The sequence below is a fragment of the Neurospora crassa genome, linkage group VII (genome assembly GCF_000182925.2).
Source record: "Neurospora crassa OR74A linkage group VII, whole genome shotgun sequence".
Lineage (NCBI taxonomy): Eukaryota > Fungi > Ascomycota > Sordariomycetes > Sordariales > Sordariaceae > Neurospora > Neurospora crassa.
The window spans coordinates 3,052,741-3,075,358 of NC_026507.1; the positions used below are offsets into that span (position 1 = coordinate 3,052,741).

The 22,618-nt window shown below is 52.3% G+C and overlaps 5 protein-coding genes across 5 annotated transcripts; 4 read left to right on the top strand and 1 right to left on the bottom strand.

Annotated features, from left to right (window-relative positions):
- Window positions 1-254: 254 nt before the first annotated feature.
- Window positions 255-4,723, bottom strand: NCU02286 (hypothetical protein). The gene is made up of 3 exons (XM_954837.2): window positions 2,469-4,723; window positions 2,231-2,410; window positions 255-2,111 (listed from the first exon to the last, which is right to left on the bottom strand). The coding sequence occupies exons 1-3, from the start codon at window positions 3,901-3,903 to the stop codon at window positions 925-927; spliced, it is 2,802 nt and encodes a 933-aa protein (XP_959930.1). The 5' UTR covers window positions 3,904-4,723; the 3' UTR covers window positions 255-924.
- Window positions 4,724-5,059: 336 nt separating this feature from the next.
- Window positions 5,060-6,221, top strand: NCU02285 (hypothetical protein). Its single transcript, XM_011396828.1, has 3 exons — window positions 5,060-5,407; window positions 5,478-5,738; window positions 5,813-6,221. Exons 1-3 carry the CDS (start codon window positions 5,148-5,150, stop codon window positions 5,901-5,903), a joined length of 612 nt encoding a protein of 203 aa, XP_011395130.1. The 5' UTR covers window positions 5,060-5,147; the 3' UTR covers window positions 5,904-6,221.
- Window positions 6,222-6,654: 433 nt separating this feature from the next.
- Window positions 6,655-10,319, top strand: NCU02284 (nucleolar ATPase Kre33). The gene is made up of 3 exons (XM_011396827.1): window positions 6,655-6,758; window positions 6,831-6,931; window positions 7,031-10,319. The coding sequence occupies exons 1-3, from the start codon at window positions 6,742-6,744 to the stop codon at window positions 10,099-10,101; spliced, it is 3,189 nt and encodes a 1,062-aa protein (XP_011395129.1). The 5' UTR covers window positions 6,655-6,741; the 3' UTR covers window positions 10,102-10,319.
- A 381-nt stretch (window positions 10,320-10,700) lies between these two features.
- Window positions 10,701-13,328, top strand: camk-2 (calcium/calmodulin-dependent kinase-2). The gene is made up of 3 exons (XM_954834.3): window positions 10,701-10,841; window positions 10,973-11,515; window positions 11,589-13,328. Exons 2-3 carry the CDS (start codon window positions 11,342-11,344, stop codon window positions 12,813-12,815), a joined length of 1,401 nt encoding a protein of 466 aa, XP_959927.3. The 5' UTR covers window positions 10,701-10,841; window positions 10,973-11,341; the 3' UTR covers window positions 12,816-13,328.
- A 6,146-nt stretch (window positions 13,329-19,474) lies between these two features.
- On the top strand, window positions 19,475-22,588 carry NCU02282 (aureobasidin-resistance protein). The gene is made up of 2 exons (XM_954833.2): window positions 19,475-20,467; window positions 20,538-22,588. The coding sequence occupies exons 1-2, from the start codon at window positions 20,058-20,060 to the stop codon at window positions 21,535-21,537; spliced, it is 1,410 nt and encodes a 469-aa protein (XP_959926.1). The 5' UTR covers window positions 19,475-20,057; the 3' UTR covers window positions 21,538-22,588.
- Window positions 22,589-22,618: the final 30 nt, after the last annotated feature.

Here is a 22,618-nt window from a genome sequence, read left to right on the forward strand (position 1 = left end):
CGAGATATCCCATGCAGTTTCAGCGAGTATGTGAGTTCAGTTGCTATTCTGCTTCCCATTTGATCACCTCGCTATCTCTGTGCCTTTCTCCTTTTATCTCTTTTTTTTTTTTTTTTTTTTTTTTTTTTTTTTTTTTTCAAATCTCCACCATGTCTCGAACAGCCTCACCTATCCATCCATCCATTCATCACTGCACGATCGGGGGACAAGCGGCATCAAACCTAGGTACCAAGTCCAATTCAGCACCGCTTGAGCAGAGATTGTATTTTTGTAAGTAGTAGTAGTAGTAGTACAGGTGATCTATTTTTTGCTTTCCTCTTTCTTAGTTGCCTGAGCGTTGCCTGTGCCTGCCTATTCGAATAGAACCCAAGTACAGACTTTTTATTTTATTTTCCTTCGCCAGCCGTCGAACTAGGCAGCACGTCTACCCGAACTGTGCTAACTTCTTCTATCTCTTCCTTTTTTTCCGTTTTCCGCTTTTCGCTTCCACGACACCCAGGAAATGCGAGGAATAAGAAGGGGAAAAGAAGAAGAAGAAGAAAAAAAAATAACAGGCCAAGCGATGAAAACGCTGCTAATTCAGAAATATGCCGCTGGGTTTGATGCAAGATGTGGAAACTCCACGAGAAATGACCGAACAACGATAAGCATATCCATGATGGCGGCTTTGCAAAAAGAAGAAGAAAAAATTACACGTTACATACAAATACAAGAAGGGGTTTGTTTTAATGTCGCACGCTCCATCCGATCCTAGAATGTGATATGTAGAATATGATTAGGGTGTCTATTATCCATAGCCTCCTTTTTCTTTTATGAAAGGACTGAAAACACATGTCAAGATGCATAACAACTCCTCGAGTCTCTCAGTAAGTGCAAGGCGACAACTTGCGTCCTTAGAATAGCATCATTATTAGCATGACAGCCCTACGGAGCAATGCGTCTGAGCTGGTCAAGAAGCTTTTGTGCTTGTTGGGCATCATAGCCCGTCGGGGCCGGGGGTGCAGAACCGACCCCATATGCTGGGACGTCGCCATAACTTGGAGCTCCCGGATTGGCGGCGCTCCTCAGGTTTCCGAGCAAAGCATTGATGTCGATCTGGGCAGCTTGGGCAGCTGCAGGAGCCGGCGGGGCCGCGCCATAGGGCATGGCTGGATGAGGCGGCTGCGGAGCCGTACCTTGAGATTGTGTCAAAGTGGCCAGGAGTGCGCTGAGGGATTCGTTGTTGAGCTGACCAACCACGCTCGAGATGTCTTGCACTGGGGCATGCAGCTGCTGTATTTGAGGTGCCGGAGCCGGAGGGATGGCGTAGGGCTGCTGTTGGTATGGATAGCTGACGGGAGGTGGAACCTCTGGGCGATACCCGTGGCCATAATTGTTGACTGGGTAGGTAGGCGGCGGCTGCGGCGGCTGGATGCGCTTCTTGTCTACCACCAACGCAGCAGCCTGATGCGGCGTTACCTTATAATCGTCGAAGTTGATGCTGGTGGCGGTCCGAGTAAACACCCGAATGTCGAGCTGTTGTTTGCCGGGCGAATTAGGGTCAAGAAAACTGACCGCATGCACGCCTTCCACCATCTGACGTTGTATCAACGGCTCCCGGGGAAAGCGCGGATTCGCGTAAATTACATTTGTCCTCAGCCCATATGAATGGAAGACGCTCTGAACCCACGAGACGAACTCCTTATGTACGTCTCCAAGGAGGACGAGCTGAACATCTGGAACATCGGCTCCGTAGCGGAAAGGCATGTCAAGCTCTTCGCTAGATGGCACGCGCCGATGCGGGCTGTCGTCTCTGCGTCGATAGCCATTATCATAGTAGCGGACTGATGGCGGCGATCTGGATCGGCGGCTGTCATATCCAGGGCCAAAGTCACGGTCTCTGGAGCCCCTAGCATATCGGCCGTCTCGGCTTCCTCGGTGAGGAGAAGGTGAGCGCCCAGGACCCGGGCGGTAGTCATCTCTACGCCAGCCCGGATCCCTCGCCTCATAGCGGTCTCTTACACGGCTATCACGTGGCAAGCGGCGGTCAGGCGACCGCTCTCGCTCACGTTCACGGTCGCGCTCAGGGTGTTCTTTCCGAGTTCGATCCTGTTTCTTGGATATCTCCAAATCTTCGAGACGGTTAGCTCGCAGTCATCTTCCCCCAAGTCGCTACACCCTACACAACAAAAAAGATGGAATTTTAGGCCTAAAGGTGGTGGTAACAACTGCTAGGAGTAAATCCACTTACTGATTGCACGTCCACCGAGTTCGACGTCGCGGCACCCACGAATAGCAGCAAGACCTTCCTCAATGGTATGATATTGTACGAAACCATATGCATTCTTCAAAGAGATCTGTGCAAGGCGTCCGAACTTGCTAAAGACATCGAAGACTTCGCGTTTTGAGACTCTCTCACACGATAAGTTACCTACACTACAGGTCAGGACATGTCACCGCCAAACAAGACAAGCGAGTGTTGCACTTACCAATGAAGATACGCGAGCCTTCAGGGAATCGTTGCTCCCATCTAGCCTCCAATGTGTACTGCCTCTCATCGGCAAGGAACTTTTCGTAGTCTTGATCGCTTGCTGGCGCATAAATGTTGCTTATGTGAGAGTTACCAGGCCCCGGAAGATGTCGGGAGTTATGCGCGGATGCGTAGGGTTGGGTTGGAGCATTATTGAAGGTATTGGGTGGAATGGGAGGCAGAGATGAGATGGCTTCATTGCCGATACCGGAGCCGCCAGGTGGCATGTACGCAGTACGTGGTGTCCCAGGTCCAACGCTGGGAGATGAGCCTTGGGCATGTACAGAGTTATGGGGTCGGGGATGAAAGTGATGGGCCTGAGGTGGGATGGCAGGTAGGCCGCCTTGAGGTTTAGGTGGAAGCGAAGCAGAATGGGAAACATTCAAGGTGCTTGGCCCGTTCTGAGAAGTTTGAGTGGCAGGCGGTTTGGCTGAAGCAGCTGCTACAGATGAGGCAGAAGCCGTGGTGGGGGATGCGGCAGCTCTGGCCGTGATGTTGTCCACGAGCTTCTGGATATCAACGGCAGTGTCATCATCTTCATTTGCCGGGGTCGGGCTATTTGAAGCGGCAGCAGAGTCTCTAGAAGAGGGCTGGACATCAGGAGCAGGAGGAGCATCTGGCATTTGGATCTCGCCGCAATCTGGTGCGGAAGGCACCTCGGCCATGGAAGAAGTGCCGCTGGGCGCGGCATCGGGTACAGGATCGGGATTTGAGCTTTGGAGATGCTGATGGGGGGCGGCGGGAGCGAAATCAGATGGCGCATCTAGAGACGGAAGCGATTCGTTGGTCTGGGCTGGGAGCTGCTCGGCTTCAGAATGGGGCTGGGTTTGGCTTGTGACTTTGGCTGGAGGAGACGATGAAGGATCAGAAGGAGGGGCAGGTGCAGTGGAAGGCTGAGTCTTTGAAGGTTCAGGCGTGGAAGAATCATTCATCTTAGTTTCTGAAGCCTTTGATACATCTGGCTGCGCCTCGTCGGCCTCACCTTCACCTTGGTCTGTGGGCGAATCAAAGGTGTGCGCATAATCATCGCTGCCCGTCTCTGGCTTGTTCCCCTGCTCCTGGCCCTGTTCCTGCCCGTCCTCATCATACGCATCAAGGCTGTCGTCATCATCTTCCGAATACTCGCCGGCAACTACTATGGTGTCGGACACATCGGAAGACTCTTGGACCGGCTCTGGCATGGCGGGCGAAATGTACGAGTTGTACGAGGGTTGAGACGTAAGGGTCGGATTGGTTAATTGACTGGTTAATTCCTCAACTACCGCGTCAATAGCGGCAGCGTGGTCCTGTAGCCTTGGGACCAGGGTCGGCGAGGTGCTGTGGAGGGCGATTGGCTTGGGCGAGAGAGGATCTAGATCGGCAGAGGCAACAACTTCTGGCGTCTGCCCGGGCATCAAGGGGGATTAGAATAGTTTGAAGGGTTGGCTGGGTCTTGTTGCGAGGACGGTGAGAAGCGGTAGCGACGTGGGGCAATAACGGAAAGTGATTGGGATCGCAAGAGGTCTTGTTCCCTGAAGTTGAAGAAGGTGGCCAGAGCAAGTTGTTTGGGCTTGTAACTGGTGAGATGGAGCAACGTGGTTTGGACCTTGAAACGCTGTTTGGAGGTTTCGCCTAGATCACCAAACTGAAAGTGAACTAAGTAGGTGAGAGGAGAAGTGGGACAAGAGCTATAGTGGGTTTTGACCTTTGTTGGAGAGAGCAGCACCGCAAGGGCGACGAGGTTGATGGCTTGGAGTGGGCTGTAGTGTAGTGTCGCAGCGAGATGGATGTAGCTGCGTGAAGGGCAATGCACCTGAAGTAATGGGAAACAGAAGTTGAGCTGAGCTGCAACTAAAGTCAAAGAATAACAATGTTTGGAGAAACGAGTTTGCAGAAGTGCAAGTGGAAGAAGGGGAATGCCGCGAAAAAGAAGTCACGGTAGTCAGAACCGATCGCGTTCTCCAATTGCGGGGCGGAAAGAGGGAGGGAGCGGAGGAACAAAAAGCGGAGAGCGGCGGACGGAGCTTCGTTCTCTGTTCTTCCAGGTTTTCTTGTGTAGAGGTAGCCTTATCTGGACGCGTCGGATGAGGGCCACACTGTTAAATCGCTGACTGTTCAATCGCAAAGACCGAGCTTGAGATGAAGGTGAAGAAGCTGCCAACAGGAAGGAGTAGACAAGGTGAAAGATGTGTCAGTGTTGAAGTCAGGTTTTGATAAGGAAGCCCATGATTGAAGGACGGTACGTTCGGGTCGACAGGCTGAAAATACCGGGAGAAGACACACAGAAATTGGGGGATGGGAAGCTCTCTTGGCATCTCCGAGAGGTGGGGCTTCTGCAAGGCTAGGTGATCCAAAGAAATTCTTGACGAAGTGGAAAGCAACGGAAACTGATGAAAGTGGGGGGACGGTGGGCTCCACCTTGCCGTGTGTTACATAGGTTTGTGTACACTACACTAGTGCCGCGGCCCCGGCAGTGGGGTTGCATGCCGGGCCAAACCGGCAGGCACTGCACCTGGCCCAGAGGCATCTCTACCACTTACACCCGACTGATTAATTCCATCGGATCGATGTTGGTGAGAAGATATTCCGAGCCTCCACTGCCAATACACCAAATTCTGGGTTCCGCCGGGTCGTAGATGCAAATAGCTGCCTGGACACAATGAACAGCATCAGGATGAGGCTCCTTGCCAGCCTCTCACCCATGGTCCGCATGCGCCCTGCTTGGGCCCTGAATCCAAGTGCCGCGATAGTGACTACCAGTAGACGGCTGGTCCGACATCAAGCATTTGACGCTGGGTTTGACCCAGAAGAGCTAGCCGAAGCACGCAGGTGGCACAAGTCATTCCATCCAAGCACTCTTCCACAAGGCGACACCTCCTTTTCACGCTCCAGCGGGCCCGGAGGCCAGCATGTAAACAAGTTAGTCGTAGCCTTCACTTAGCTGCCGTCATGCCAGGTATTTGTCCATCCAGATTGACACTTCCAATAGGACAGAGACAAAAGCAACAACTACATGGCCCATCTCGAAACTCATCGCTCATCTTCCCAAGATCTTACATGCCGAACTTCGACACTCAAAATACTATACCAGGGGCAATGACTCTATAACTATACAGGCACAGACCGAGCGCAGCAGAAGTGCCAATCAAGCAGAGAACCACCAGAAGCTATATGACGAACTCATAAATCTGTACGCGAAGACGGTCCCCGCAGAGTCGAGTCCCGACAAAGCACGTAAATATGAGGCACTGTATGTTTTCTTCGGCCCATCCAAACTATCCTTTACGTATTGTAGATCCACCCTGACGCTGGAGTCACTTACAGAAAGAAAACTGCAAGAGAGACTCGACTGAAGGAGAAAAAATTCCTCAGCTCCAAGAAACAGTCCAGGAAGAGCGGAGGGTCAGACTACTAAACTAAGTGTTAGGACAATTGTGCAGTGGTGCGTCGCGTGTTGCAAACGGACGGAAACCAAATATCTCAAAACACCCCAAGCTATGTGGCTGAATGATGGAAGTTTATATCTTTGCGTGGTTAAGAACCAGTGACCTCCTCGAGGTGAGGTCGAGGATGAGACGCCTCTGGTCGGTTATCATTTCTATTACTGTTTGACCTGCACATAGCGATCAAGAGGGTGTCAAGGGGTTTGATCGTTGTAGCCAGGTTATCGTTACTCTCAGGTAAACTAATTTGGGCTTCTAGACCAATTAGAAGGCCGTCAACAGCTGAAAGGACCCACTCCTGGCTTTTACGAGCTGTAACGGCCTGTCACTGTACGTCTCAGAACTAAACTAAACCCCCCAAGTATAACGATTTTGGTGTAGCTCGCCGTCAAAATCTGATCGAAATCGTAATGCGAAGGTTGATCGTTACTCCCATATAAATCTGCACTGTTACCGTGGTCCTGAACGTTATAGTCAGAATATCGTTATATGGCTGATCGTTATGTGCAGGTCAAACAGTATCACCCCGACCCCGTACCTGACGTATGTGATCCGTGCATTGCCCTTGTCCCTGCCAGAGCCGCAGGACGCTTGACTGGAAGCGGTAAGGCTGGCAGCCAGAACAATCTTACCGCCCGGCAGAATTATCGGTGGGCATAATTTTTTTGGGCCCTTGATGGCCAGCCGTCTCGACTGTCGGGTCGCCTCTGCCTGCTGTCTGACCCGAGTCCGTCTTGAGTTGGAGGAACTTGGGTCTCTCTTGCTCCTCTTGACAAGTGTGACAGTCCGGATCTGCCACCAGTCTTCACCATGTCACAAAAAGTCATGTTAGTTCTTCGTCTTCTGTTATCAATGTTCATCGTGTCTCGGGGCTAACCAATTGCTTTCTTTTCGTGCAGTGACTCGCGCATTCCTGCGCTCATTCGCAATGGCATGCAGGAGAAGAAGCGTAGCTTCTTCGTCGTCGTCGGCGACCACTCCAAGGAGGCCATTGTTCACCGTATGTCGACTCCCTCGTCCCAAGATCCTCTACCCTCGACCGCGACTGCCTTCCCCCGATAATCTACCTACCGGTGATGGCTGACGTCCAGCTTTCCAGTTTACTACATCCTCTCCAATGCGAACATGAAGCATAACAAGTCCGTCCTCTGGGCGTACAAGAGCAAGCTTCTCGGCTTCACAAGTCATCGCAAGAAGCGCGAAAACAAGATCAAGAAGGAAATCAAGCGTGGCGTTCGCGAGGCCAACTCCGAAGACCCTTTCGAACTCTTCATCTCCCTCAACGATATCCGATATGTCTACTACAAGGAAACCGAAAAGATTCTCGGTAACACCTACGGCATGTGCATTTTGCAAGATTTTGAGGCCATGACGCCCAATATCCTAGCCCGTACGATCGAAACTGTCGAAGGTGGCGGCTTGGTCATCCTGCTCCTGAAGGGCATGAACAGCTTGAAGCAGCTTTACACTCTTTCCATGGACGTACATTCGAGATACCGAACCGAAGCCCACGACGACGTTGTTGCGAGGTTCAACGAGCGCTTTATCCTTTCCCTCGGCAGCTGCGAGTCCTGCTTGGTTGTCGACGACGAGCTTAACGTTCTCCCCATTTCGGGCGGCAAGGCTGTCAAGGCGCTACCACGCCCTACCGACGACGAGGAGGTCAACCCTGCAAAGAAGGAGTTGGAGAAGATCAAGGAGTCGCTTGAGGATACTCAGCCCATCGGATCGCTCGTCCAGCTGGCCCGTACAACTGACCAGGCCAAAGCGCTGCTCACCTTCGTCGATGCTATTGCGGAGAAGACTCTGCGCAACACAGTTACGCTGACTGCGGCTCGTGGTCGTGGTAAATCCGCTGCGATGGGTGTCGCTATTGCGGCCGCCGTCGCTTACGGTTATAGCAACATTTTTATCACGTCTCCTTCGCCAGAAAACTTGAAAACATTGTTCGAGTTTGTCTTCAAGGGATTCGACGCTTTGGACTACAAGGACCATGCCGACTACTCCATCATCCAGTCGACGAACCCCGAGTTCAACAAGGCCATCGTTAGAGTCAACATCCACAGGAACCATCGCCAGACCATCCAGTACATCCGCCCCCAAGACGCCCATGTCCTTGGCCAGGCTGAACTGCTCGTCATCGATGAAGCTGCTGCTATCCCTCTGCCCCTCGTCAAGAAGCTCATGGGTCCTTATCTTGTTTTCATGGCCTCCACCATCAGTGGTTACGAGGGTACTGGCCGCTCACTCTCTCTCAAGCTTATCAAGCAGCTTAGGGAGCAGTCGAGGACTGGTGCCGGCGTTAAGGACGCCGTTGAGGTCGACAGGACAAGTGGCAAGGCGGCTAAGGACACAGAGACCGTTTTCACTGGTGGTCGGTCGCTCAAGGAGATCACTCTTTCTGAGCCCATCCGTTACGCCCAAGGAGATCCGGTTGAGAAGTGGTTGAACACTCTCCTCTGCCTGGACGCCACGCTGCCCAGGTCCAAGCTCAACACTCAGGGATGTCCCGATCCCTCTCAGTGCGAGCTGCTCCATGTCAACCGTGACACCCTCTTCTCCTTCCACCCTGTTTCCGAGAAATTCCTGCAGCAGATGGTTGCGCTCTATGTCGCCAGTCACTACAAGAACTCGCCCAACGACTTGCAGCTTATGAGTGATGCTCCGGCCCACGAGCTCTTCGTTCTTACTGCTCCTATCGTTGAGGGCAGGCTACCCGAGCCGTTGTGTGTGATCCAAGTTTCTCTCGAGGGTAAGATTAGCAAGCAGAGCATTCTCAACAGCCTCAGCAGGGGCTCGCAACCTGCGGGTGATTTGATCCCCTGGCTTGTCAGCCAGCAGTTCCAGGACGATGAGTTCGCCTCGCTTTCTGGTGCTCGTGTGGTCAGAATCGCTACCAATCCTGACTACGTGTCCATGGGCTACGGCTCGAGGGCGCTTCAGCTGCTTGTGGACTACTACGAGGGCAAGTTTGCCAACCTTTCCGAGGAGGCTGGCACTGTCGTACCTAAGAGTGCTCCCCGGGTGACGGACGCTGAACTTGCAAACGCCAGTCTCTTTGATGACATCAAGGTTCGCGACATGAACGAGCTCCCGCCCCTTTTCGCTAAGCTTGCCGAGCGTCGCCCCGAACCCCTCGAGTATATTGGTGTCAGTTACGGTCTTACCCAACCGCTCCACAAGTTCTGGAAGCGCGCTTCCTTTGCGCCAGTATACTTGAGGCAAACTCCCAACGATTTGACCGGCGAGCACACTTGCGTCATGTTGCGCCCTCTTGGTGATGGCACTGACCCCAGCTGGCTGGGCGCTTTCGCCAACGACTTCCACCGCCGTTTCCTCTCTCTGCTGTCTTACAAGTTCCGCGAGTTCCCGGCCATCTTGGCGTTGACCATCGAGGAGTCTGCCAGTGTCGGTGCCAAGCTGGACCCTTCCAACGAGCCTACACCGTTGGAGAAGGCGGAGTTGGACAAGCTCTTGACGCCCTTTGACCACAAGCGTCTTGAGAGTTATGCCAATGGCCTCCTTGATTACCATGTCGTTCTCGATCTTATTCCCAGCATTGCACAGCTTTTCTTCGAGGGCCGTATTAGGTCAAACCTCCAGCTCAGCGGTCTTCAGCAGGCCATTCTGCTGGCCATCGGTCTCCAGCGCAAGGAGATTGATGCCATTGCTGGAGAGCTCACTCTGCCGTCCTCCCAGCTTCTGGCTATCTTCATCAAGATCATGCGCAAGATCAGCACGCACCTTGCGTCACTGGTTGAGGGTGCTATTGCCAAGGAGATGCCTCAACAGATCGGCGTCTCGGCCGAGAACGCCTCTGCCGCTCACGATGACGAGATTATTGAGAACAACTTCGTGCCCCTTGACCAGAACCTGGATGACGAGCTTGCCGAAGGTGGAGACCAGGCCATGAAGGCCATCAGGGCCAAGCAGAGAGAGCTCATTGACTCCCTTCCCCTGGATCAGTACGAGATCGACGGAGGAGATGCTGAGTGGAAAGAGGCTGAGAAGCGGGTCGCCAAGGCTACCAAGGAAGGAAAGTCCAACCCGCTTGTCAGTGTCAAGACCAAAAAGCGCAAAGCCGAGCCCGTGTATGAAGAGGAGAAGTCTGAGAAGAGGGATAGGGGTGACAAGAAGGGCAAGAAGGTCAGACACGACAAGAGGAAGTGAAGACGGGCTTTCTGCGAGTAGGTAATGTCTACGGCATGATTCCCACAGCTACCACGCGCCGTCCGCTATCCAACTGAGCCAGGATTCATGCTTTTTTTTTTTTTTTTTTTTTGGAATTATTTTTGGCATATGGTATAGCGATCCCGCAGTATCCTCTTGCCAGCTTGGGTTCCGTTCAAGGCTCCAGTACTGGCTATGTGGACGGTGGAAGATGGTCATGAAGTTTGCGGGCGGTTGCAGCGATAGACGGAGTCCTGTGGATGCATCATGATCGAGCTCATAGCTCCGGCCAAGGCCGACAGTTGATGCGAGGAACTCTGGAGAACGGACCCGTTGGTGTTGCGGATATGTTTCCGCGCGGAACGGGAGCTTGTTGTTTAAAAAAAAAAGTGGAGTAGTTGGCCGGCCCCGACTCCGGACGGGACCTGGACGACAGCTGGACTCCTGGATAAAGCGGGACGGTGCCAAGACACAGGAGATACCCACCATGTAAGGAGATTGCGGGGCAGCTGAAATGGCCATACGGCGGCGGTTAACAGCAGACATTGAGACAATCTGGTAACAACAACACATTGCACAACTTTTGTAGATATAGCGAGGATTCTTTTACGATTATGAGCCTTACTTGGTCAGATGCAATTCTTTGTCAAACAGCTTCTTAAGACGACGGGTATACGTGAACCACGAGGACAAGGCAGCCAGACAAGGAACCCTATGGTACCCGTATCGATAAGTGAAAGGTACCTCCCCCGTCTCGGTCTAACTGAACCCTTCCCGTCCGCAGATTCAGTCCCTTCCGTTCCTTCGTATTGAGGGGTCTACCCCCCGCTAGGTATATCATCCTGACTGATCGGTTGGCTTACGGTGACAGAAACTACGAACGGACAGTCTAGGGCGAGCAGCCTCTTCGTGCCACACCTCGAGCCTTGTATTGATTTGCCTGCTTGTCTCGAACCAAGTACGGTTAACCCACAGCAGCCCGACTGCTTCCTTTGCACCTACACACATCTCGCAGCAATAGATCGGTGACCGCATATAGAACGGACGCGGCTTCTCACTTTCGACTCAATCCGATAGTACGGTGCCTCTAGCCATCCGCAAATTTGATAGCTTCATTCGAATAACTACTACCTACTTCTTCGACGAGATTGCCCCTTCTTGCGACGGCCTAGTGTAGCAGCTGGACCCTAACGCCGAGCATTGATCGACCATCAACAAAGCCCTTTACATATTAGCGACCATGAGTGCCGCCAACGGTCGACAACCCGAAGTGCAGCCGTGTCGATACAAAGTTGGCAAGACTTTGGGCGCCGGTTCATACTCGGTCGTTAAGGAATGCGTACACATAGACACCGGTCGCTACTATGCGGCCAAGGTGATCAACAAGCGCCTGATGGCCGGCCGGGAACACATGGTACGCCGCCCATTCCTTCCATCATCCAAAGCCATGTGCGATCCGTTACCTTATCCTAACCAGCAGACTATAGGTTCGCAATGAAATCGCCGTGCTCAAGAAGGTGTCCATGGGCCACCAGAACATCCTGACCCTGGTCGACTACTTCGAGACCATGAACAACCTCTACCTCGTCACTGACCTCGCCCTCGGCGGCGAGCTCTTCGATCGCATCTGTCGCAAAGGCTCTTACTACGAATCCGACGCCGCCGACCTCATCCGCGCCACCCTGTCCGCCGTCGCCTACCTGCATGACCACGGCATCGTCCACCGCGACCTCAAGCCCGAGAACCTCCTTTTCCGTACGCCCGAGGACAATGCCGACTTGCTGATCGCCGACTTTGGTCTTAGCCGGATCATGGATGAGGAGCAATTCCATGTCCTAACCACCACCTGCGGCACACCCGGCTACATGGCCCCAGAGATCTTCAAAAAGACCGGCCACGGCAAACCCGTCGACATCTGGGCCTTGGGAGTAATCACTTACTTTCTGCTGTGCGGCTACACCCCCTTCGACCGCGACTCGGACTTTGAGGAGATGCAGGCCATCCTCAATGCCGATTACTCCTTCACCCCACTCGAGTACTGGCGCGGCGTCTCGGACAACGCCAAGGACTTTATTCGCAGGTGCTTGACCATTGACCCGGCCAAGCGCATGACCGCCCACGAGGCGCTGCAGCACCCCTTCGTTGCTGGCTGGGCCCGCGGAACCGATGGTGCGGAGGCCGATAAGGGCGCTAACCTGCTGCCGACCGTCAAGAAGAACTTTAATGCGAGAAGGACGCTGCATGCGGCTATCGATACAGTACGTGCTATTAACAAGCTGCGTGAGGGCCAGTTCATGAACGGCGGGAGGAGCCGTGAGCCCGCGAAGAAAGCGGCAGCGGGTGCGGGTGCGGTGCCCCCAGCGGCAGGAGGTGGAGGAGGAGGCCCAGGAGTGGATGACGGATTGGCGGTAGCGCTCGGCCCAACGCTCGGGAAGGAGGCAAGCATGGTGTCAACGGCGAGCAGCAATGTCACCAAGGACAGCGGCTACGCAACACAGCCGGAAGGGGAGGGAGGCTCTAGGGACGGAGACGATGTTCTTATGAAGGATGCGTCGGTGCCAGCGCCAACATCATCATCGCCAGCGCCGGTGCATGGGAACACACAGAATGCACAGCATGCGGGAGTGCCGAGTATCCTACGGCCGGGCAGTATCGAGAATAAGGTTGTCGAGACTGGTAAAGGCTTGTGGAATGGGACTAGTGTTAAGCGATGATCAATTTCTGGGTCTTTCGTCATTGACAAATGGGGGCTGGTTTTGTTCTATTGTTATAATCTTTTGAGTTCCTTTTTGTGATCAGCGGGTTCTGTGCTTATTAGTATGAATGTTTTTTTTCTCGGGATTTTATACCAAAGTGAATAACCGGTGGGCATTTTGCTTTATGAATATCTGTTACTAGTTTGCTTCATGGACGGTGGTTTTCCGTTGCTCGCTGATGATGACAACGATGATGATGAGATATGATGCCAAGGGCGATGGATCTGACGGCGTGGCAAAAGATACGGGTGGTTAATAGCGAGATAGCATCTACTAGCAATCAGGAGGTTTATCTTGTTGTATGTACTGGAAGTCATCAAGGACCTCCACAAGTACGAGTTCGACAGGTCATTGCCAGGTATCCGGGACCAAGGATCATTAGGTATGCTAGATGAGGCTTTACTCTCTTTCCAGCCTCTTACTTCTAGCTCTAGCTTCAATAATTCATGACGTATCTGTTTTTCTTGGTTCGATCTATTCTTCTTTGACATGCCAATAATGGAAAGTTTGTTCCTCCTTTGTTTTCTCTTTGTGCAGGCAGTTGGGGGCGTCATTGTTTAAGTTTGTCGTCGTTGGGTGTTCGCGTCCTTCCGAACGTCTCAGGGGTATCTTGGCATCGAGCTGCTTGCGGCTCATGACGGGGCTCCCGCATGTTCGCATTTTGGAGTAAAACTTCACGCGATACCTACCCAAAACTTTGTCGGTTATGCTGCACTGCCCTTATATCTCCATAACCATACGCGTACTCGGGGTTCGCAAGGGGAATACATCACTATTTACCAAGATCTAAGCCACAGACAGCACTTGTTGAACTTGGGACTTGACTTTCAAAGTTTAGTCAGCACTAGCCAAACAACAACTTGGAAGTCTTGGGATACGCGGAAAGCGCATAAATATTTGTTTGATCCTTCGAGGCTGAGTATGAGTGGCTTTCATTCATTTATTTGGCAAGTTGCTACCTACCTATCAAACACAAATTCCAATTTCCTCGAAACTTTCCGCGTATATGTTTACGAGACGGAGTAAGGTTGTTGAAAGGTAACTAAGGAAATCAAATTAACTCGTCGTCGTTGTCGTCGCTGACTACACCCCAGCACATAGCACGTACATAGTAGTCCATGCTTACAATAATCATCACGCATACACTACATAATATCATCTGGAACATCTTGGCAAGGCATACAGGCAGGCAGGCAGGCAGGCATCGTCGCCGTCCCCAGGCAAGGCAAGGCCAAGCAAGAGTTCCCAGAACAAATCGAATCAAACCCCAAGATCAGAGATTTATGTAAAACCGACTCCCCAACCGGAGTGCATACACATCAGTCCTGGAAAGTTTGTTAGTCTCTTACTCGCCCCACACATTCTCACAGGGCATTGATAGTGTACTTACAGCGGGCTGCTACGTCCCCCGTCTCCCCTGCTTGAAACCCCCGTCTGTAGGTACCAAGCTAACGAACTTACCAGGACTGATGTGTACACTACAACATGGTACACTGCACACCTCGAACCCCTGAAAATTGAATCGGGAATTTGGAATGATCTTTTTTCCCTTCCTTTTCTTTTTTTTCTCCATTTTATTAGGTACGCAGTAGGTATGCTCCAGATCATCAGGTCGATCAATTAACACCATACTGTAACTTGTGAGATTCTCGGCGTTACCACCTCACGGACAGGATGGACGGACACGTTATGATCCATGGGTCAATGCCGTGACCTGCAGGGGGGGTCCAGTCAGTAGTGTAGTCAAAATACCAGCCACTCCTTTTCACAAGCCTTGGGCCTCTTTTAAGTACAGGTGGGAGCTTTGAATCCCCAAAAAGTTTTAGTTTTTTTTTTTCCTTTCTTAGGTTCGGGTCGGGCCCATCCATCCATCCATCCATCCATCCATCCCTGATCTTTGCATTGATCTGTACGTGTACCTCTAGGGATACGTATGCAACTATCGGGACGCTGTAGCTAGTGCACGTACGGCTACCGCTACGGGGATAGAGATTTTCTGTGTACGTAAGCGGGCCTTTTCGGTGGGGTGTGGAGTGCCGTGTTTCTCGGAGCTACCTCTACGCTAGCGGAGCGGAACCACGTTTTTTTTTTTTTCTTCGGGGGTTTTTTTTTCTCTTTGCAAGAGGTGATTTCCATGTCCGTCGTCTTCAAGTACAACAGCATGTCTGTCGGTCCAGTTCCATCGCTGTCGGTCGTCGGCTGTTCATTGCATTTACTTTTTGCATTTGCTGTTGCAGTGGTGTGGTGTGGTGTCGTGTGGAGTTGTGTATGTATGTAAATATCGGCATATGCACATACAGAAGCTCAGCAGGTAGGTAGCTGGAGTTACAGTAATGCAGTCTCCTATGTACACGAAGTAATGGTGAGCTGTATGAGGTTGTAGTGTAAAAGTGGTGTAGATCCGCACATTGTTTGATTTGACGGCGTTCATATGTAATTGGGAAACAAAGGAGAGAGGACAATGCCATGACCGCCGTTCAATCTTCCAACCTTCCAATCTCCAGTCTTTCGATTTCAATTTTCTAGAAACAGTTTTAAAAATGACACGGATATTCCCTACAGCTGAGCGCTCGGAAAATTGGTACCCAACTGCGGAGTTTAAAACATCATCAATCATCATTAACAAAAGGTCACCCACCCGTCACCTTGTGACCCGGTCGGTCCTCTTGATAACCGCGCCGCCGCCCGCCGATTGTGCCCGCTACGGCACTAACCTAATCTATACCATCATCAATGCCATATGGAACAAAAAAGGGCATGGGACAGGACACGGAAATAGAAACACGCGAACCCCAAAAGGGAGATACAAAAAGGGTAAACCCCCGGTGAGGACGAGGTTCCCCCACGATAGCTACAGCGACAGGGAATGATGGGTGCGGAGAGGCTTGTCCACCTGGAAAATCTAAAAGACAGGATGGGAAAGAGGTCAGAAGACAGCGCAGAGGCAAGGAGGATGAAGCCTGTCCGTCCGTCGTCCGTCTCAAGCAGTCGCTCGCCCGCTCGCCGACCACCATCCACCGTCAGCCTGGCAGGCAGCAAGGCGTAACTACGACAGGGGAAGAGAACATCAAACTGATTGACCAACCGACCGACCTACCGACCGATGGCGACGGTGATCGATCAGATATGGCTTTGAACATGCGATAACATAGTATGGGAACACTCCAGATTACAGACCTGGAGCAGACGCTACGGGTGACCGCCTTTCCTTGACACTAAACCCAAGTGGGAGTTTGGATGTGCTGTGAAACTGGTGCTTGTCAATTGTTCATAAGCGCCCGGCAATGTTTGGGATGGCCTGGTCGGCTTTAACTTCACCCTGGATTTGGGGACTTGTGCGGGATGTGGGCGGGCGCCAGTTTGTCCGTAGTGCTTGGTTCATTGCAAAACACAAAAGAAAGACAAAGGGAAGTTTTTTTAAGGCGACCCGTGGCGTTCCCATTGTGTTGATTGTTACAAAAGGCCAAAAGGGGTATGAAGTCTTTTTACACTTTCGGCATGCAATTGGCACCATGGCACAAAACCCTTATTTTTTGTACCAATATCGAGACTTGTACGCTACAGAGGTAAAATTCCTCCTACATACATGGTGCCATGACAAGAGTCCCTACTATATCAGCGATACGGTTTCATTCCAAGATTTGGATACGAAAAGTTCAGCTGGGAAACACACCCATCGAACAGAAGACGATCATGCGTTCTCGAATCGAACGGCACTCACTCATATTGCAGCTCTCAGAGTCCATCACGCCCACCACCGCGGTGCGCTGTCCCTTGCTCCATCACGGCGACCCACGCACCCACGCGTTTTGGTCCTCCCCCCCCCAGGCATGGTTCTCGTACCTTTCATTGTTTCCCAACCTTGTGAACGGCGGATCTTCGGCATCAAAGTTTTCCGCGAACCAAAAAAAAAAAAAAAAAAAAAAATGTGAAAATCCCTTTCCCTTGTCCTCCTCCTTGCAAAACGTTCGACCCATCACCAGTCCAGTGGAGTAGCAACTGGCGGACGGACCCGAAAATTACATACGAAAAAAATACCAACTGCCAATGAAGCTTCCCGCATGAAAAAACCTCGACTTGTCCATTTCTACCCCAAAAAATTCCTTACGGGTAGCGCTCCAGGACCCAAAGACATTCAGAGACTCCACTCGTGCTACATATGTAAGCGCGGAAGGCTGCAAGTTGGCCATGTAAGCAAATGCGGCTAACGATGCCCGCTCCTTCAGGATTGGTCGATGGGTTCGGGAGTTGCATGTTTGGTCAAGCGACTAAGAAAAGTCGGAGTTTTTGACAGCCTCATGCTGCATGCAGCTGGTGAAGTACGGTGTGCAACTAAGAGAAAGAGAAGAGTTTTTTTTTTTTTGTTTTTGGTTCTTCAATAGTATCGATCCGTCCCAGGTGAGAATGCAAGCTGAAATCCACGCAGTACATAGTACGTAAGTATGTACAATTGGACCGAGATCCGAGATTTCAGTCTTGATTCCGAATGAGCACCGGTCAAGTACATATGTGATCGGAACCGGAGAACGGACAATGGAGCGGGGACCACGGACCACGGATCACGGACCACGGACCACGGGGTTAACCGCCGACGGTACAGCAGAGTAGGGAAAAAGCCTCCGTGTTTCAAGAGAAGGCGGCCAGGCAGGTGGTGGCCCAACAAGAGGCCTGGAAATCCGTAATGTTATGCAGAAGAGCGGAATAATCAAAGAAAGAAAGAAAGATCAAAAGACTTCTTGAGAGGCCCGACTAGAAACCCACGTGCGACGCAGGAACAAGAGAGATGAGTTGGTGGCTGTTGGATCCTGCTTTGATTCGCCGGTTTTGGTATTTCAACATTGGCCAGAAGGGCGAGCGAGTCGCGAGAGCTTTGGCCAAAACTGGAATATGGAAATCTGCCTCGCCGCTTTTTCCAGATGCTTTCTAGTGTAAAGCGAGATGATCATCAAATAAATGATGGGTGAGGTGAGTATGAGGATTTTTTTTTTCTCTTTGTCTCGTGATGAGCGGTTACATCCATGTCCTCCCGTCTACGGATCGCCTTTGCATAAATTTTTGTTTCGATCTTCGTCTCGCATTGGAAAGGAACAAGACGGTTGGCAAGAAACAAACAACACAAGAAAAAAAAAAAGAAGAAGAAGAAACGCTCTGTCTTATTTCTTGTCGGAGTTTGAGTTTCCCCAGATTGGAGCCTTGGTAACGGACACAAAAGTCCAAGACAAGCAGACGGTACCTACCGCCTTGGCCCTTTACAACACGCTACATACCATTGTTGTTGAGGTTCCAAAGACACGCACGCAGTAAATTTCGGTGAGTTGACTAGGTAGGGACTGAACCAGCCATCCTGCCAAGGAGCAGGGACAGAAGGATAGGCGCCTCCGGTGATAGTGATGCGCGAGACGCCAAGTACCTCGAGGTAGTACGTTACAGCGCGAGTTGCACTTTTTGCGCTCGCGTTGTTCGCGACAAGAGCTCGTCGCTGTCGGGGCCCAAGACCGGGCGCTGCGGTTGAAACCTGAAAACGGGAAATTAACGTGAACCAAGCACAAGGACCCCTTGCAGCCCATCCGACCCGGCGGCAGTCCACACCCTGCATCGACGACGACGACGACGACAACAGTCCGCGTAGCGAAGAACGGTAGCCACAAACTGACGAGACTCCCGCAACCTAACAGTAGTGTAGTAGTAGTATGTACTCGGTATCACACCTACCTAGGAACTGGCCGACCAGTGGGAGGGGGATGCGAGGGTGTTACGGTTGCGAAAGGTTGGAAAGGCTGGATGGCGCAAGCTCGCAGCTAGTGTAGAGAGAGTTCTTGGTGCCGGATAGCACGGATCACCTGGTTTGGTCAATGCTACTTGTTTGTTGGACCCTTGTCTTGCCTTTGTGAGGTGTGGGAGAGATTCAAGAAGACCGTTGTTGTTTTCGTCGGCCTTGTCGTTGTCTTCCTCGTCGCCTTGTTGGTTCAAGATGCGGGTGGCTTGGGGACTTTTTGATGATTCGCATGGATCTCTTCGGACTCTTCTTCTTCTTCCTTTCTCTCCTGCTGGTGAGATGCGCCACATTCATCGACATGAGTCTAATGACCCTGTCGGGACCTATCAGCGTCATCATTCGTTTCGCTGGAGTCTGCCTTCCGTTACACAGCCGGGAGCGCAGCCAGTTCCCGCCGTCTGTCATTGGGGAAAAGTTGGAGAAATGATATCAGATGCAGTGTTGGTATTGGTTTTTTGGCACTGCTCGTCAGCATCAGCTTTATTTGTAGGAGTCATGATTATACTGCCTGGCAATCTTGATGGTGTTTGCAACTCAACCGATTACAGCCATGTCTTCCATGCTTTGAAATCGAGGAATGGAATCCAATGTACACTCGGTTAGATGCATGTTCTACAGGGCGAGCGTACCTAGTCGGGCGACTGCGTGACTGCGTCCCTGATCCATCCAGCTTGGATGGCATGGGATCCTGTGGGTTCGGTGGGTGCGCTTGGCCAAACAGCGCCCGAGCAGCGCTGCCGAGTTCCTTCCATAGGGCTTGGCGTTATTTCACAGGGCCTGAGTGGGCGTCATAGCTACCGGGGCGGACCTTATGAATAACCCGTCGCCCACCTTCGACCGTCCCCGCCGTCGGCTGCCAGTCTCACGCACCCACTCCCCTTCCAATCCACTCCCTCCATCCCCGGAAAACGCACCAAAAGGACGCAGCACCAGGGGCCCTTTTGCAGTGACTGCTGACCAGGACAAACCAGCCGCTGCCACACGACCACTTCCCTCGCTTCCATCCTCTCACCCCCGCCTCCCCTACCTTACCTCTACTTCCCGTCTTTACTTATACGCTACACTCCCTTGGTACACAATCCAAGGTCAAGGTTGCACAACCACCAAATACTCGTCCCAACCCCGATTTCCGCGATCCGGCCGATCCGTCATCACCTATAGCCCGCCCTCTTTGTCTCCATCATTCAACTTGAACTCGAGGAGGAAAACAAAGGCAGAAAGGAAGACTTCACTTTCCAGCCGACAACAACACACACCCTAGTATCTATTAGCGACCTCGACCAACACCTCGACCAGCAAGCCTGTCATGCGCATGCAGCGACAATAGATTCACCAGACTTCGATTCAATCGCTCCTCCCCCCCTCACCTCACACCAATCGCTAGCGCCCAGTTTCGCTGGTGATTCCGCCATCCGCCGCCCAGAATGCAGGACTTCGAACCCATCCTCGCCCCGGCCAAGCCGAAGCAGAAGAAGCTTCCCTTCGGCTGGCCGCCAGCCCTCAAGCTCTCGACTCTCAACCCAGTACCTCAGCGCCGGCGGTTGCGTAGGAAATCCACCGCTTCGCAGGATAATGTTGCCGCCCTCAAGACCTCGTTCGACGTGTGGGAGAGCATAAAATCTCTGCAGACAAGGAAATGGAAGATTTACGACATCCAGCATGTTGTCTGTCTTGGCTTCATCCTCTTCTCGCTGTTCATCTTGCCCTCGGCCCCCATCATCAAGACGGCCGTCCTGCTCGCTCTCGGCGGCCTGCTTCTGATGCCCATCACCCAGCAATTCTTCTTGCCCTCCCTTCCCATCTGGACGTACTTGCTGTACTTCTTTGCCAGCCGGTAAGTGGTGTTTTGGAGCTTCTTCTGCTAGCCCTTCGAAGTACGAAAGCTAACCAACTCGCCCTTGCAGATTCATTGCCCCTGAGTACCGTCCTCACATCTGGGTCAAGGTCCTCCCGGCGCTCGAGAACGTTCTCTACGGAGCCAACTTGTCCAACATTCTCTCGGCCCACAGCCACCCTGTCCTCGATTTGCTCGCCTGGTTCCCTTATGGAATCGGCCACTTTGCGCTCCCGGCCATCTGCAGCGCTATCCTCTTCCTTTTTGCCGCGCCCGGCAGCACCCCCGTCTTTGCTCGGGCCTTCGGCTACATGTGCATGCTCGCCGTCACCATCCAGCTGATTTTCCCCTGCACGCCTCCATGGTACGAGAAGGCGCATGGCTTGGAGCCGGCTCACTACGGCATGGAGGGTTCCCCCGCCGGTCTGGCCCGCATCGACAAGCTCTTTGGCGTCGACATGTACACCACCAGCTTCACCACCGCGCCCTTGCCGTTCGGCGCCTTCCCCAGCTTGCACGGTGCCAACGCCGTCCTTGAGGCCCTGTTCATGCAGTACTACTTCCCCAAGTTCAAGTACTTCTTCATCTTCTATGTTGGCTGGATCTGGTGGGCCACCATGTACCTCAACCACCACTATGCCGTCGATCTCGTTGGTGGTGGTCTCATGGCTGCCATCGCCTACTACATCTCTCGCGTCAGGTGGCTTCCTCGCCCCCAGCTCGAGAAGCGCACCCGCTGGGAGTACGAGTATGTCGAGTTCGGTGACCGCCCCAAGACCTACGATGAGGAGTACGGCAGCGCCAGCGCCTACGGCCTTGGTCTCCTTGAGAGACGCACCGCCAGCGACAGCGACGAGTGGACCCTTGGCAGCAGCTCCAGCCTCGACTCCCTGAGCCGCGGCGACACCGTATGCGGCAGCAGCAGCAGCACTCCCGATATCCTAAGCCCCACCACGCCAAATGACGATTTCAAGCATGTCGTGCTTGGTTTGACGCCCCAGGGTGATATCTGGAACGGAGGCAGGCTTGCCCGCGAGAGCGAGCTGAGCGATGTCGTTGTCTTGAGCTGAATGAAGAAGCTTCAAACACACGTCCTAGCTTAGCACTCGTAGGCTAACCTCGTGGCTCCCGCTTATCATGGCACTCGGCACCTTCATCCGGATGTTGCTATGGGTGAGCCAGCGAGTTTTCGGAAGCCACCAAGCACACTACACCCGCTTTGACCCAACTCGCGCCTTTGCGGACGCATAGGGTCAAAGTCAGGGCAGTGCACGCCACGCTTCCGAATCCCTCCTCCCGTTTCCATTTCCCCTCTTCACCGAATCTCACTCTCCACACGACAGAACGCGTAGTCTGTCGCTGTACGTTGTAATGACCCCCAAATTTTCGAGACTCTCGTTCAACCATACACACCCTTTTTACTTAATCTTACTCTTATACCATTTTACGACATTGGCGTTTTTGTTGGGGCACTCACGGCGGGCAAACTATTTCACGTTATTTTACACCCTTGGATTGTCTTTTTTCACAATCTTATGATCCACAGAGGCGCACGCGCAGATTAAAGCGGTTTTTTCTCATAAAGCGGTTTTAAAGCGTATTAGAACAACAAACCGGCGATACCCCACACCACATTTCTCTCGCTCATATATATACATATATACCACCAAGCATACAAAGGCTTTTTTTTTTTTTTTTTCAGGGATACCGGCGGGCCATGGGCGGCAGACAGGCAGGAAGGCAGGCAGGGAGGCAAGGGAGAGGGCAATGGAAGGAAAGGCGGCAGGGAAAAGAAAAAGAGATGATGACTACTTCACTTACTTGGCCGTTCTAATAATTCGTTGACAAACGGACATGAGAAAGGGACAAAGTCAATAATATCCATTAAAGCTTAATGGTATAGCTAGGCTCCGGGATGGGGAATGATGGATATAATACCAGATGTTTTGACTGGAAACGTGGATGCGGGATGGAATGACAAATAATGAGAAAGCAAGAACAAAGTTTACTTGATGATATTGTGTGGCCTCTCCCTCACCTTGGTTGTTAATTTTTTTTTTGGACTTTGTCCTCGACTGGGCAATGATGAGAGAGGCAGAGAGAGAGCGAGCGAGGGGGGGGGGGAGGTTGTTGGATAATGGTCATGTTCAT